Source organism: Pseudophryne corroboree, chromosome 8 (genome assembly GCF_028390025.1).
Source record: "Pseudophryne corroboree isolate aPseCor3 chromosome 8, aPseCor3.hap2, whole genome shotgun sequence".
Taxonomy (NCBI): domain Eukaryota; kingdom Metazoa; phylum Chordata; class Amphibia; order Anura; family Myobatrachidae; genus Pseudophryne; species Pseudophryne corroboree.
Window position 1 is genome coordinate 404,083,509 of NC_086451.1, and position 16,678 is coordinate 404,100,186.

At 44.2% G+C, this 16,678-nt stretch overlaps 2 protein-coding genes across 3 annotated transcripts in view; both read right to left on the reverse strand.

Moving 5' to 3' along the window:
• The window catches only part of LOC134949316 (cytochrome P450 2B1-like), a 46,982-nt gene extending 42,298 nt beyond the window's left edge, over positions 1-4,684 (reverse strand). For both annotated transcript variants that reach the window (XM_063937811.1, XM_063937812.1), the window contains exon 1: positions 4,450-4,684. In XM_063937811.1, the coding sequence (XP_063793881.1) occupies positions 4,450-4,629 (180 nt within the window). In that variant the 5' untranslated portion in view covers positions 4,630-4,684. The remainder of the gene's footprint in view (positions 1-4,449) is intronic.
• A 2,148-nt stretch (positions 4,685-6,832) lies between these two features.
• The window catches only part of LOC134949317 (cytochrome P450 2A5-like), a 64,143-nt gene continuing 54,297 nt past the window's right edge, over positions 6,833-16,678 (reverse strand). The window contains exons 7-9 of the mRNA XM_063937813.1: positions 11,766-11,953; positions 11,375-11,516; positions 6,833-7,209 (exon numbers count right to left, since the gene is read on the reverse strand). Coding sequence (XP_063793883.1) covers positions 7,028-7,209; positions 11,375-11,516; positions 11,766-11,953 — 512 coding nt within the window. The 3' untranslated portion in view covers positions 6,833-7,027. The remainder of the gene's footprint in view (positions 7,210-11,374; positions 11,517-11,765; positions 11,954-16,678) is intronic.

The window sequence follows — 16,678 nt, forward strand, 5'->3', positions numbered from 1 at the left end:
CCCGCACATGCTGAGTCTGGAGGCAGCTGAGGTCCAATTATGTCCTTCAGGCTCCGCTGCCCTGGGTCAACTCGTTCCTCCACAATTTGCTGGTCTATGCGACCCAATGGTTCACTTTGCTGTGAAACATCAGTATATAGTTGTGTGTGTCCATATATTCTCTCTGAATAGCATGGTGGGTAGCAACTGATCCGATCAGACTGTGGTTGATTTGCATTTTCTTCTACTTTACGCTCATCCCCACATTCACTGCATTGGTATATTTGCTGATAATCACGTGGAGGACCTCTGTGACATGTATAGTGCCAATAACACTTTGGATCTGCTACATACCTGCTGCCTTGCACCGTAACACCACCAGGACCAGTTACATTAGCTGCCTGCGGACCTTGTTTGCCATTTACAACATCAAACTCAACCATTTCTCCGCTATCCAGGCTTCGGAAATACTTCCTAGGGTTGTTCTTCTTTATGGCCGTATAATGCACAAACACATCTTTCTTGGTATCAAGCCGATTGATAAAGCCATAGCCATATCGCACATTAAACCAAACGACTCTCCCTATAACTTTTCTTGGACTAACGTCAGACTCTGGGTCTGCAGCTGGTGTTTCAATAACTTTAATTTGATTCTGGACTACAGGACGAAGGTCCACATCTCTGGGCTGTCCTTCATTGATGCCCCAGTCTATCTCTTCTCCGCACTTTGCTTGTTGCTGCATGAGATACCGCAATTGCTGTGACATTTCAGTTATCCTTTGGGTCAATTCAGCGATTTGTATGCCTATAGCACTTAATATATCAGTCTTTGGTGCCTGATCACCATGTACAACAATTTCTTCTTGTATGTGTGTATCCATGATTTCCTGCTTCACAATTGCTGGAGAATATTTATTTTCTTGGGACCTCAGAATCTCAGGACAGGACAGTTCTTGCCTCTGTATTGTCTCTACCAGTTAATGGCAGCATTTTTGAAGCACAAGAATGAGGTATTTGGTAACTGTAACTGAAGTAAACGTAAATGCACTTTCACAATCTCACCATGGGACCCGTCTATAAATTGATTAATCAAAATTTCGTCTGTTGGTCGAATTTCTGTTGAATCGGAGGCCTGAAGTTCTCGTAGCGCCTCATGTAGACTGAGTGCAAAATCACGCAACGTTTCTCCTGGCTGCTGCTTTTTTGAGTAAAAGGCCACCTTAAGATCAGACAATGTTCTTGTATCAAACATGGCAACTAGTCGGCTCAGGATCAGGTCTGCTGTTTTTCTTTGATACACTGGCCATGAAGTCACCTCTCTCCATGCCGTGCCTTTCAGCTGCCCTATTAGAATCTCCACTTGCTGTATCTCTGGCAGTGGGTACAGGCGGAACATAGACTCCATTTTGTTCTTGAATTCAGTCAGAGTGTTCCCATCTGAACCTTGAGCATCTCCACTATATGTCGGAATCCATAGGGCTCCAAAGTAATATGGCAAGGTTATTGGATTTAAGCTAGCCATAGTTGCACGAGTACTTGAGGAATCCCCAGCAACTTGCTTTTCAGATAACATTGTGTGTTCGGATCCTGTTCGTGACGCCAAATGTAACACCCAGGGAAGTATGATGTTAGTGTAGAGTATTGAATATATGCCTTACTAGTAATAATTGGTCTGTTGGCATGGGTTTTCTGCTTCTTCAGTAAGTGGTAACAAGGTTTCTGAATCTTGCATTAAACAAGTGGACTCAATTAAAACAGTTTTCAGTTTTGAAATAAAATAATACAATTTTCAATATCGCTTACAAAAGGCAAAATTAATCAGTTTATTATGCTGGAACTCAATTTGCTGATCTGAAGTCTCACACAGCACAGACAAATACAATCTGCCAATGGATGGTTATCAATAAGGTAGTCAAACAATTTCTCTTAGTTAGAATTAAATTATACAAAGACATATCAGACCTTTATTGTTCTAAGCCAATTTAAATGCAAAACACAAATACAATCTAAATAATGTTTTACACAAAACAATGCATTAAAATATAACAAATTTCAGCGCTGGGGCCCCATATACCACTTATGGCCAGTTACACAGTTCTCGTTGGAGTACTCAGAAGTTCCTTATTACATTTCCCAGTTTAGCAAGTTCTGAGCCTTAATGTACTGTACTTTACATATAGAAGGATGGCAGGGAGGGACTTCCAAAAGTTTCTGGGTCTCCTCCAGAGGCAATAACAGCTGAATACTGTATCAATATGTTCCCTGAAAAGCGGACGCTTTATTAACTCACTTTGTGCTGCACTAGTAGACTATAAAGCAACCCTGCCAGGTAGGGGAGGGTAAAAGGGTCTCCTGCTGTTAGTCAACATATAAGTCACAGATATTAGAAGTAGTGTCAAAGTCTCTCTCACTTAGTGTGATGCCTATTTACTTCTGCTCTACTTTCAGCAGCCTTTAGGCAGTGTCCCCTGCTAATGTATCTCCCTGTCACAGTTACTGCCCTAGGAGAGTGTGATCTCTGCTCACCAGCTGTAGCTCTAAAGGAGGAGGTGCTTCCTGACCCTCCTACACTGGGAGGTGAGTAGCTGCATCACTGTCCTTGGATGCCAGAAGATGTCCCTAAACACAGCCTCAATTGTCTCTGCCGCTGCCATCATCCACCGATTCTCACAGGGATTTGCGTAGCTGATCACCGAGTCCCCTAGCTGCTGCCGTCAATCTCCTTTCCTTCCAGTCACCTGGAACATCCCAACACACTGCAGCTATTAGCGCTGCTCCACTCTTTGCTCTCTGTCCTTCTAAGATGGCCGCCGCCCAACTGCCAACTGTCCCAGCCCTCAGCTGTTAACTGTCCCAGCGCATGCCAGCTACAGCACAGAGCATATCTTTAACCCTTTCCCTGCAGCAAGTCACAAAGCGTTCAGCCAGGCTGCATTTTGTAGAGGGGGAAAAGGGCACAGAAGTCACATAAATATCCATGGCAGCCCAGATGGGGTGCCACATTTGTAGATAAATTCTACATCTTAATGATCAGCAATAATGAATATCTTTCAATCTACCCGATGAATTATGGGCGCGATTCAGAGATGGATGCAGCCGCCCTTCTGTACGCAGCGGCCACATCCATCTGCTCTGCGCACGTGAACTGGCCGCAACGCGCATGCGCAACCCTTCTGCTTGTGGACGCATCCTGGATGGATACGGCCACAAGGTGATTGACAGTGGTGGGCGTTTGGGGGGGGGGTCTTTTTGGCATTTCGCTGGCGCATTGACCAAGATGGGGGCGTGTCACTGGCAGGGGTCGACCTTAAATCGATGTGTCTACAATTAAATTACTGACACATCGTGAGGTGGCGCCACACATGCTGGGCAGCCTTGCCCTGTGCTGGGCGACCCCCAGCACGTGAAGAGATGGACACAGACCTTGCTGCGGATGCAACGATCTGTGTCCATCTCTAAATAAGGTCCAGAGGGGGTAATTCTGAGTTGATTGCAGCAGCAAATTTGTTAGCAGTTGGGCAAAACCATGTGCACTGCAGGGGGGACAGATATAACATGTGCAGAGAGAGTTAGATTTGGGTGGGTTATATTGTTTCTGTGCAGGGTAAATACTGGACGCTTTATTTTTACATTGCAATTTAGATTTCAGTTTGAACACACCCCACCAAAATCTAACTCTCTCTGCCCATGTTATATATGCCCCCCCCCCCCCCTGCAGTGCACATGGGGGGTCATTCCGAGTTGTTTGCTCATTGCCGTTTTTTGCAGAATTGCGATCAGGCTAAAAATCGGCATTTATGCGCATGGTACGCAGTGCGCATGCGCTAAGTATTTTCACACAAAACGATGCAGTTTTACACAAACAACGTTTTCCTATCGCTCGAGTGTTCGTAGTGTGATTGACAGGAAGTGGGTGTTTCTGGGCGGAAACTGACCGTTTTCCGGGAGTGTGCTAAAAAACGCAGGCGTGCCAGGTAAAAACGCAGGAGGGGCTGGAGAAACGGGGGAGTGGCTGGCCGAACGCTGGGCGTGTTTGTGACGTCAAACCAGGAACCAAACAGTTTGCAGTGATCGCAATCTAGGAGTAGGTCTGGAGCTACTCAGAAACTGCAGGGAATTATTTATTAGCAGAACTGCTAACCTTTCGTTCGCTATTCTGCTAAGCTAAGATACACTCCCAGAGGGCGGCAGCCTAGGGTGTGCAGTGCTGCTAAAAGTAGCTTGCGAGCGAACAACTCGGAATGAGGGCCATGGTTTTGCCCAACTGCTAACAAATTTGCTGCTGCGATCAACTCTGAATTAGGCCCAATGTTTGTATAAAATAGCACAACTCAAAACTTGTATGTTGTCTGCCAATTTATTTAATCTCAGTGGATATAATTACATATACATATAGTAAATACATTATAGAGACACCTGCACTGAGCTGAGTTATACTGCAATAATGAGGGAATAAAGGCCCCAGCTTACCTTCATCAAAGACTGAGGAAATTCTGTGCTGCTAATCTGCATGATATTCCCCAGCAGGGGCAGAGGTGTGGGCCCCGGGGGCAGGTTCCTCTGCTTTATATGTTTCCACCATTGTATAAGGTAAATGAGGAGAGTGACCCCAGCAGCAAGGAGAAGGGTCCCTGTTATGTTCAGCACCATTATGAACACAGCACAATTACTGCAATGCCTGTGACCTGTGTCCCTCTGTGTTTATTTGTGAGTACAAAAACATGTTCTGGCACAAAACAGCATTCCAAATACAGTAACAGTGAGTGTAATTAGTGGGTTGGTTGTACTTTAGATAGGTAAATAGCAACAGTTGGCTAAGGGTATATTAACCCCTTCATATCTTTACATTACACAGCTACAGCCTGATAACATTAATCAGCACCACTACACTCACAAAACAGAAATAACTGTTTATGCATTTTTAATAATGGGAAATTGATTATAGGGTCTATTTAATAATATAAATCATTAGAAGCAGTATATACTGTGTATAACATTTAATATATACCATTGGTGACACCACTGCTATTTTTCAGTACTCACCTGTACAGTAACATTTGGTGGTGTCGACCTCTACAGACCTATATTGCCTACAGCCTAACCCTGCTAGAGAAGGGTCAGTGCGTATTGCACATTTACGGCGGCTGTCCACAAATGCACATACCTTTTCATGATCCAACAAAACTGCAAAGACTTTACTGCGTCCCCATAGTTTTTTTCTGTTTTTTTTTAACTAAGTTTCACACATAGAAGCATGCACGGATCTCACTGATCTGTGCTTGATTCAGACAAACTCGCCTAGCAAAAGCTGGTCTATTTGTTGACAAGTTTTTTGTAAGGTTTTGGGTGCGAGTTTAGAACTCACACCCTATTATATTGGATGAGTTGTATGTTTTCCATTGGAAAACATCTGGATACGAGTTTGGCCACTACGAGTTGTGGGAGTGTGAGAAACATGCAAGTTTGCATGTTCTCTCACCCTATTACCTGTGAGTCGTTCTGCTAAATGTGTGAGTTTAGCGCTAAACTCGCACATTTTCAGAACTCACACCCTATTACATTTAGCCCCCATTCTTAGACTACTTTTCATTGTAATCCACAATACTGCCATGTGTGGATGCTCGGGTGTGTATCGTTTTACCAGCGGCCAAGATCCCGGGCGGACAGCATCCTGACACCGGGATTCTGGCCGCAAAATGCCAGTGAGGGCAAGTGCAAGAAGCCCCTTGCGGTCGCCACGGGTTCTATTCCCACTCTATGGGTGTCATGGACATCCACAAGTGGGAATAGTCCCTGCTGGTCGGCATGCCGACCGTCGGGATTGTGAAGGGGCGGGATGTAGGGGTTGGGACCGCCGGCCACATAACTACATCCCCTGATGCTCATTGTGTGTTTGGCCCAGTGTACATTCTCCTACAGACATTTCATAGGTAATATGTGTGTAAAGTGCTGCACTGTTAATTGTGTATAAAGGGTTCTGCAGTCCACAGAAACCGATCAAATCTTAATTAATCACAATATCGTTCCTAGACACCACTTTTTTTATTTGTCCAAATCCACTGGTGATTGTATCAAAGGCAGATATCATGTGAACAGCTTTGACTATTTTACGCTAAACTAGCTGTTTTACCCGTTCTTCGCATGGGAGTTTCTGATTTTCACGGTTGTAAATATAAATGAGTGTTACAAATTTGGTAAATCTATAGAGATGTAAATTTGATACATCTAAATGTAAGTAAATAGTAATCCATGGTTCTTGGCATTACCCGAGGAGCACCCGTAGCAGATACGGTAAAAAGTGACAGGACCATTTTCTAGTTTATTAAATTCTACCCACTGGAGGTGCAATCCAAATTTTGATCTGATTGTCCATTTGGGCATTATCGTTCACGCAACGCAAACCACGCATCGGTGATAACGTCATTATGTCAAACCCCTTTTCTTCCCCTTAGAGGAGGTTTATTAAAATTCTAATTATGTAGTTTACCTATTTCCCACCAGAAGAATACCTATGTTACATTTTAGCTTCCTAACATATCGGGAAGTAAGAGAATTACTGATGAGTCAGTCAGTCAGTGAGTGAGGGCTTTCACCTTTATATATATAGATGCAATCGTCTGCTTTATACCAAAAGATATAATTTCACCATATTGCACCTAGTGTTTTCCTTGGGAACATCAAGCAGAAAATTCTTTTAAACACTGAGGTCAGGGGAATGCACATTTATGCTGTAAAAAAGTAAGAGAGTGGATGCAAAGAAAATACATTTTCAGAAAGGTTGAATTGGCAGAAATGTATTCAGTGTAACATGGTTTAGAATACAAAGCCACACCACAACAAATCTGTGTTGTATTTTTTTTATTTATCAAGTACGTCAGCTTTGAAGTGTCACATGCCCATGAAATCTGTAACAAGATGTCTTTCATTAAATTATTAAGTACTTCATCAGCGAGGGATAGCGAGGTAGTACAAAGTCTTTAAGCATTGCTATTTGGTTCTGGTGTGATGCTTATTTCCTTTGTGTTAAGTATATAATATAAGTAATTGCTCAACGAGGGACAACAAACATCTCATAGGGTCGAGATCGAGATCCATTGGTCTTTGGTTCTGGTGTTATGTTTATGTCATTCTCATCTATCGTGGTCTTCAATGTAAACTTCTGCAGTATAGCTGTGAGGAAGAGGAAGAGTTCCATCCGAGCCAGACCCTCCCCCAAACACAAGCGTTTCCCTGGGGAGACAGAATGAAATATAGGTTGTTGTTCAAATTCAGATGCGGTAAATAGTGCTTACCTGAAACAATTTAAAAGTAAAGTTTTATTTAAAAAAAAAAAATTGAAATGTAATAAAACATGATCTGTTCTGTACATATACCTACACTTTCTGTATATCACTTGTTCTTTTAAGGTAGAGTAAAATGTAAACAATGTACAGTATAAATATGTGTCTCACTAGACACTAATTATACAGTAAGTAAAGTGTATGTTTTGCTTTATTAAGCATTAAACCTTTGAAAAACATCATTGTTAAGAATGTAGATTTTAAGGATAAAATATCAGCATTAGTTTCTGTTAAACCATATTATGAATCTGCCACACACTTATCAATAGACTTTTTCCTATGACTCAGATTGCTGGCTTTGTCAATTAACAGAGAAGACAGATACAGGAAAGCTTTGCTAGCCCCTAGAAAGTTTCAGTCCAATGAAGTCCTTTTGGTTGAAATTCTATCCTTACATCAAAGGTAGTTGAATTCAGAGCCAGGTCAAGCTTCATTAGAATGCTAATGAACTCATGTTGGCTGGGCTGGAGAAACAAGCAATTTACCTGACAGGGCACAGACCTTTGTCTCTCATTTACAGCTAAGTAAGAACCCAGTAGGGGTATCTAAACTATATTAAAGGCACATAGTCTTTGATATGGCTTATGACTTGAAATTGTCCATTATAGCGTAGCATGTGGAAAATAATATGAAACATATCTAATAGGCCCTACACACTGGCCGATAATCCTCAAAGATATGAACGATCTCGTTCATTATTGAACGAGATAACGTTCATATCTTTGAGTGTGGAGTCACCAGCGATGAAAGATGCGCGGCCCCGCGCTCGTTCATCGCTGGTGCCCCGTCGGCTGTTCATGTAGGCCAATATGGACTATCTCTTCCATATTTGCCTGCACTTCAATGGAGCCGGGTGACGGGATGAGTGCAGAAACTTCACTCCCCCCGTCACTGCCCCCCCCCCCCCGCCACCGGGTCGCCCTTCGGCCATATCCGCCATCGGGCAGCTCGGCGGCGGATCTTTAAATGTGTAGGGCCCTTTAGAAGTGTTGTTTCAAAGATATGTATTGTCTAGTCAATGCCCCCTCCCAATGTATCATATATAAAGTCACTGTGTAACTAAAATAGCAGAGAGTAAAATTAATACCCCATATTCTAGGTCATCATTTCACAGGGGAAGTTATGCCCAATTATGGAGATTTAAGTTTAAAGTGATATGAGCAATTCAAGGAAGATCCCAGAATTAATTAACTAACCAGACAATGTGCGGGGATTTAGGTGACATCATCCAGGATGTGATGCTCTGCTGATAAAAGGCATGATCACCTTTTGTTCTAGGTTCAGACTTTGAAGAATTCATGTTTTTTGTTGTTGTTTGCAACCTGCAGACTCTGCATTTTCCTTTCGCTTCTCCTGGAATGATTTAGCAGCTTGTTCTTTCTGTAAGTTTTTGTCCTTTATCTTTGAAATTTACTTACATGTATGTACTTTGTGACAATTTCTTGGTGACATTCTTTTCTAAATAAGCATTGTATCTTTTTGTAAATAAAGTATTCCTTTGTTAACCCAATCCTTTTAAGAGATTGTTAGACCACTAGGGGCTATGTTATAAACTGGAGATACAGCGTCAGCTATACACTGTTATTATTTGCCAGAGTAAATAACTTTACCATGGACTGTTTGGATGTTGGGGTTGCTGAGCTTACAAGCAGTTGTTATAAAGGTATTGGGTGCATGGGACCTCTTTAATGATTCATGGATGGTGGCAGTAATTGTGTTGATTTAAGATGCTCTGACCATAATGCAGAGTGCCAAACATCCAACCATCAGGGATAGTAACATAAATAGTGAGGACCCTAGCAATCATCGAGACCTGGGACACCAACAGGAATGGGTGTTGTGCAAAGTATCCAAACCTGCCAGGGATATGAAGGGACACCCCTAAGATGGTGTAACTAAGCTTCCTTGAGGTGTGCACCACTTTGTACCTGTGTAGAATTTATAAAGGTGGCACTGTTTAAAAACAATAGGTGGCCACTCCTTCACATTCTTTGGTACATTCCCTAATTACCAACACCTCAAATATCTCCTGGAAGGTCTGTATGAGACATACTGTAGGAATGATACGACTTTATTCAGACCATTTACAAATACAGTTTCATAGCTGCTTCTAAGCACTGCCTATAATACTCAATGTCATGGGTTAAATATACCATTTGTATACAGCTAGTCCCTGAGCTAACCATTTGTACAGGTGAAACTGCATTGCTCTTAAATTCATATCTATCACCTGATACCTTCAGAACATACAGTACAGCACACTCAGGACCACGATCAGCAGGGCACAGATGGTAGTATGGGGCTTGGACTGACATAATAGACAACCAGTGCTGATGATCCCAGCCACAAACTGCTTCTCACTCTTAGGCAGACTTTTGCCTGTGAATAAGCAGTTCACGGAGAGGGTCATAGTTGCAGATTGGCCCCCTGTTAGATTCTGAACAGTGTTATTGATATGACAGCATTGAGCTTCAGTCTATCCAACCTCTACTTTTCTCTTTCTCTCTCTCTATTCCCCACCCCCAGATCTCATCCTTATTTTTTCTTTTCCCCCCTACATCCATTTGGCTTGGCTAATTACATAGAGGTACTCAAAAGTTCCCCTGCTGTGCCTTTTTCACCTGCTCCTCATGTGTGCTTTTTCCTACTTGTCAGATGTGCCTCTGCCTCTCTCCCCATCTGTGCCTCTTTTCATTCTCCATCAGAGCCTCAGTGTTCTACATTATCCATGCCTATGCGCCACCTCCTTCTGTCCCTCTGCCATCTTCAGAATATATATCTCTGCCATCTTCAGAATCTGGGCCTCTGCCACTTCCATTTGTGCCTCTTTCTCCTCCCTGTGGCTGGTGGCTGCTGACCAGAAGGGGCATGAACAAACAGAGTCAAGAACATGTTCAATGCTGCTTAATTTAATCTAAGTATGGCAGGTAGAGATGTGCGTTGACCCTTGTGTTTTGACTTTGGCATCTTACAAAACAACCCGCAAGGGTTTTTGTTCGGATTCGGTTTTTGGATCAGTTTAAAATTGAGGGGGGGGGGGGGGATTGATAATCGATAAAAAAATCGAAAAAAAACCCAGTTAAAATCATGTAATTTTTGCAATCCAAAACCCCATATAGAGATTTAAAATCTGAACTCCGAGCCGTGGGAAGATCCAAACTGGGACTCTGTTCGGATCGGATCTCTTCGGGAGATCCGGAGCGTATTTTGGTTTGGATCCACAAAATTTGGGTGGATTGGGATTACTGGAGAATCGAACCACACATCTGTAATGGCAGTTAAGCACAATTTTTGTTTAGTAAACTGTTAGGATTTCTCTCTCACTTTAAACGGTTCTACCATTGCAGTACCCAAAACTCATTTTTATAACATGCTTTATTCTCTGAATAAAGCATTTTCTAATCTTTCAATGTTTTAAAAAAAAAATTTCCTGTATTTCTTTTACTTTGTGTTACTCATTTTGTACAGTATGTGTGTATACATATATGTATGTCATGCTGTTGCACTGTTCACTAAGGCTCATCTTTAATCTCAGCACCCCCCAGGATGGTGGCAGAGTGCTGCAGCAGGTTAGGGCGGTGGAAGCCTTTTTCATTTTAACTGGCCCACAAGCTCTGATACCAGCCCTAAACAAACCTCCTTCATCAAATTAACAATAATATTGTGTTTAATTATAATTAGCGTTCATTATAATTTGAGTCTTCCCTTAATAACTGAATTAAATTGGCTGATGCAGATAATGTATATTGTTTATATGTTTATACTGTGTATATATATATATATATATATATATATATATACACACTCAGTTGCTTTTCTGTTGCACAGATGTGTGAGCATAATTGATATATCTATTGAACAGGTTGTTTTTTCACATAGGGCAAATGGCATGCTACCACTTCTAACAGCATCATACATAGACAGACAAATATTTGGTCCTCTTAACAAAAAAATTACCATTTTTATATAAAGCAGTATTGCCATAATAGAGTCACATTTTCACTAGTTAGACCTTAGTTTTAACTCATATAGTTAACACTACGACATGTTTGTACCTGCAGAAAATGGCATGAATGCATCATTCTTCTTAAAGCTACCATTCTCATCAAGAAAGTGCCCAGGATCAAACTTCTCTGGGTTCTTGAACTGTTTGGGATCTTTCAGGACGGAGGTCAGGACTGGAAACACCAAGGTTCCCTAAAATCACATTTTTATTTGGTTATTTTTTTTCACCTTGATCATAGACAGTATGAAAAATGTTGGCAAGCCATGGCTTATGAGTTACAAATGTATAGTGGTGACACGAAAAAAAGTATTAAAAAGAGCATGGAAAAGTTTAGAATTGGGCAAGAAGAATAAAGTTGATAGTATTTAATAATAGATATCGCCATAATAAGTACTTTAAATTATCCAACCATTTCATGACATTGTATCTTGAGAAACTACCTTTGGAATATGATATCCCCTGAAGGTTGTGTCTTTGCTGGTTCCACGAGCCAGACCCGCAGGGACAATATCAGCAAATCTCTGGATCTCATGTATGACAGCGTCTGTGTACGGCATCTTACTCCTGTCCTCCACTGATGGGCAGCGATCTCTGCCGATCACATTGTCTATTTCCTTTTGGATATTCTCTGTAATATACATTCAAGTTTATGGAACAGTGATAACAATTTAAATTCTATTTAGTTTTTTGTTGTTATTTTTTCATACTGCATCTAGAACAAAACAAATCAATAAAGAACAAACATTTCTAACTTATATTGTATGTATGTTAAGAGAGCCAAGTTTACCCTTTTGGAGTCATATAAAATTGTCATACAAAATTATCCACATAGTGCCTGAGTTGGAGCCACATGAAATGCCGATGGAGTTAACCAATTTTTTGCTAATGTGAAAATCGCTTAAAACTCTACGGTACGGGGGGGCGTGGCCACGGCGGTGAGGGAGTAAGCAGCGGATCCCGGGAGCTCCCCGATATTATAGATCCTGCACCTATCCTGTGTCCCTCCGGAGCGTCTACCACCCGGTGCTGGTCCCCCCTTGCCTCCGAGCAGTGGCGGGCACCTTTGTCCGGGGTCTCTGGGCGCTGTCTGACCGCGGCGGACGACTTCCGGCTTTGAGGCCTGTGACTCCTCCGGACCCCCCCGGCCTTGAGTTTGGCGCTCCCGGCCGCGCGGCTCCAGGACCCTCACGACGGACGGACGAACGGGCGGGCGGCGCTGGCTGAAGCTGGGCACACTGCAGGGGATATTGAAAGCCCTCCTGCCCTCCCGTACCTGGCTGATGAGGACCTGAGACTCCTGACTGCACAATAAGGCACAGGTACTCCAGTGAAGGGATGAAGTGATTAAAAGCCCGGTGGCCATTTTGGGTGCAGTTCAATAGACAGTCTCAGCATACAGACATCCCTGCCTACCCTGCAAGGACTGCATGCACACTGCAACTCAATGCACTCTTGTGTCACATTAATAATTCATAGTGTGGCACACACTAATACTCTGCTTCTACCTGGAATTTACTGCTGGACATTCTCCCCTCAATAACATCAATATCATATACTATTTTTTATTTTACACAAAGCCTGTGCTCTTGTCCATTGATATTTGGAACCAAAGATCCTTCCCGGCTTTAAAAGCACACAGCCTGCTGTCTCCTAATTATACTTTATACTACAACTCTGCTTGGAGAAGTGGGTGACCGACATCTGTCAATATGGTTGGGGGAGGCCGGAGTGCGGCCGCGGCCAAACTGGAAAGATTTACTAGGCAACCCAACCCCAGGGGGTCATCGGCTCCACCTCAGGGTGCCTCTCCAATACACTCAAGCTCCCCTCCAGCGTCTGTCACCAACTCCCCAATGACAGCGGAGGTGCCGTCTATCCAGCAGGTGTTGGAAGCTATAGCGGGCAGTGAGCAGCGTCTCTCCGATAAGATGGAAAAGGTGCAGTGCGACCTCTCCTTACTACGACAAGATGTTCAACGTATACGGGAGAGAGTGGGTGAGGCGGAGACGCGTGTTTCCAACTTGGAGGATGTGTGTGGCCCCCTTAAGCAATCCGTGTCCGCAGTGACCCAGCAGGTCTCATCTCTCCAAACCAAGCTCCTAGATATGGAGGGTCGGCTACGCAGAAACAATGTCCGATTTGTGGGTCTGCCAGAGAGAGAGGAGGGCTCGCAGCCGGAGGACTTCCTCGAATCCTGGCTCAAAGAGATATATGGGGCTGAGTCCTTTACTGCACAATTCACGGTGGAGCGAGCGCACAGGATACCATCACGGCCATTACCTCCTGGTGCCCCTCCTCGCACCTTCATCGCCAAATTCCTGCACTATAAGGATCGGGACTCGGTCCTCCGCCTTGGCCGTACAAAGGGCCCATTGGTCCGCAACGGAGTCAGAGTGTCGGCCTTCCCGGACTTTGCCGCGGACGTTCAGAAGGACAGGGCCCAGTTTATGCCTATCAAGCGACGCCTGCGGGACCTCAACCTCTCATATTCCATGCTGTTTCCCTCTCGGCTCCGAGTGGTGGCGGATGGGGAGACCAAGTTTTTTAATTCTCCTAGAGAGGCGGCCCAGTGGCTGGACGGATATGCGCCGGGTGCTCGTCAGCTAGCTCCGGACTGACTTCCCGCGCTGAAGATGCCGGGATCTTGACCACCGGAGGAGACGACCACAATTCGGGGAGCCCCCCACCTTTTGCATTGGTGGCTCAAGACTTTTCCAAGTTCACTACTGGTTTAGAGGGTTTAGGTTAAGTTGAGAATCTGGGCCTTCTTAGCATTTGGTAGTTGGAGTTGGCGTTTTGGGATATAAGTATGCCGGAGTTCGGGGTGGTGTACGGGGAGGGGAGGGATGGTTGGGAAGCTGCTAGTTGCGGCTCTTCTTGTTGTTTTTGGTTTCTTTTCTTTAGTTTATTATTTTTCATATCTATGTTTTTTCTGAAACTAGGATGTTTGATATACCAGATATTGTGGCTTATAACGCAGAGCTCCTATGAGATATATGTCGCTAGGGCTAACGGTACTGATGTTTGGATATATATTGTGCGAATTCTATCCGTGTGGTACATAGAATATACCTGGTGTCATGAGTAACTTGAAATTCCTGGCATGGAATGTCCGGGGACTAAATAACAAAATTAAACGTTCTTTGGTTCTAAATATGATTAAGAAATATGACCCGGACATTGCATGCCTTAGCGAGACCCACTTGCAGGGAAATAGGTTGTTATCTCTAAGACGGGCCTGGGTGGGATGGGCTTATCATGCCTCTCATTCCTCCTTCTCCAGGGGAGTATCTGTTCTGATTAAGAAAACGGTGCAATTTGAGTTGATATCGGTCAAAACTGACACGTATGGCAGATTTGTGTTTCTAGAATGCAAACTAAGTTCCCAGCCATATTACATTTTAGCAGTGTATGTCCCCCCTCCTTTTTCATACGCTGTACTGCAGCAAGCTGCATCTTTTATAGCTTCCTCCCCTACCACTCCGGTGATATGTCTGGGCGACTTTAATAATATATTAGATGTCTCTGTGGACCGATGGCGGTCTCCGAATGATGTGATGGTGGGTAGTGGGTATACCAAATTTGCTGATTTTTTGAATAATCTACAATGGGTTGATGTGTGGAGGCTTCGCCACCCTGCAGTCCGTCAGTTCTCCTGTTTCTCCGGCACACATGGCTCCTTTTCTAGAATAGACCTGGTACTGGTGTCCCCCGCCCTTATCCCTGCGATCACCGACGTCCGTTATGAGGCCCGAGGGATCTCTGACCATTCCCCCTTGCTGATGACTCTAGCTGTGAAGGGTCAGAGGGTACACTCTTATTGGAAGTTGCACCCATCTTGGCTGACTCAACTGAGTGACTGTGGTGACCTGGAAACTCAGTGGGAGGGTTACTTTAGCGACAACACAGGATCTGCCCCGGGAACTATGGTATGGGATTCATTTAAGGCTTTTCTGAGGGGCTCTTATATAGGACGCATAGCAGCTCACAAAGTGTCCTCTAGAGAAAGGGAGAAGGCCCTGGAGAGTGACGCCAGGGATTTAGAGTCTCAATATTTGCTTGATGGTACCCCTACGACGAAAACACGATGGCTGGTGGCCCAGTCGGCGTGGCTTGCCCACCTGACCGATAAAAACTCACGGTCCCTCCTCTTTAGGGCCACTAATATTTATATGCAGGCTGATAGGACGGGTGGCCTCCTGGCCCGGCTGATACATCAGGATCGTCCTGGGACTGTAATTACACAAATGTCCGATGGGGATGGGTCCTTTGTTGACACCACACCGGACATTGCGCAGCTATTCCGATCCTATTACACCAAAGTTTACAGTTCACAATTGACGTTCTCCACTATGGATCTCTCCTACTATTTGGCGGGTATCTCGCTACCCGTGCTCCCCCCCGAGGCCCGTGTGGCACTGGAAGCACCCTTGACGCTCGCGGAGGTGACTGCGGCTATTGGTATGTCTCCCAGTGGCAAGGCCCCGGGGTGTGACGGAATTCCCTCAGAAGTATACAAAACTCATGTTGATTTTTTCGGGCCCAGGCTCCATGCCTTATTCCTAGATATATTTACCAATAACGAACTTCCCCCCTCTATGTCAGAGGCAATTATAATAGTGATCCCGAAGCCCGGTAAAGACCCTAGGTCTCCGGATTCCTATAGACCGATATCCCTAATCCCCACCGACGCCAAGATCCTGGCAAAGATATTGGCAGTACGACTTAATACAGTGATCACCTCCCTCATTCATCCAGATCAGACTGGCTTCATGCCTGGGAAGTCCACATCTATCAACCTACGTAGACTGTATACCATTCTACAACTCCCACGTGACCTCCCTTCTGACTCGGCTGTGGTCTCGCTGGACGCGGCCAAGGCCTTTGACAGTATTGAATGGGCCTATTTATGGGAGGTGATGTCTTGTATGGGCTTTGGGCCCAACTATATCAGATGGATTAAATTATTGTACCAGCATCCGAGTGCCAGGATCTTGGTGAATGGTTATGTATCCCCCTCCTTTCAATTGTCCCGGGGTACCAGACAGGGCTGTCCCCTATCCCCCGCACTGTTTGCCTTGGCCATCGAGCCCTTGGCCTGTTTGATACGATCACACCCAGATATTGTGGGAATTTGCACGGGCTCACGCGAGGATAGGATAGCACTTTATGCCGACGACATGTTATTATTTTTGCAAGACTACGCCAGGTCAATGCCCGTTCTGCTGCGTGTGATTGAGGACTTTGGTGCTCACTCGGGTCTTCTGATCAACTGGTCTAAATCATATATTATGCCAGTCATAGGCCTCCCTCCTACTGTTCCAAAAATGTCCCTACCATTATGCTGGACAAC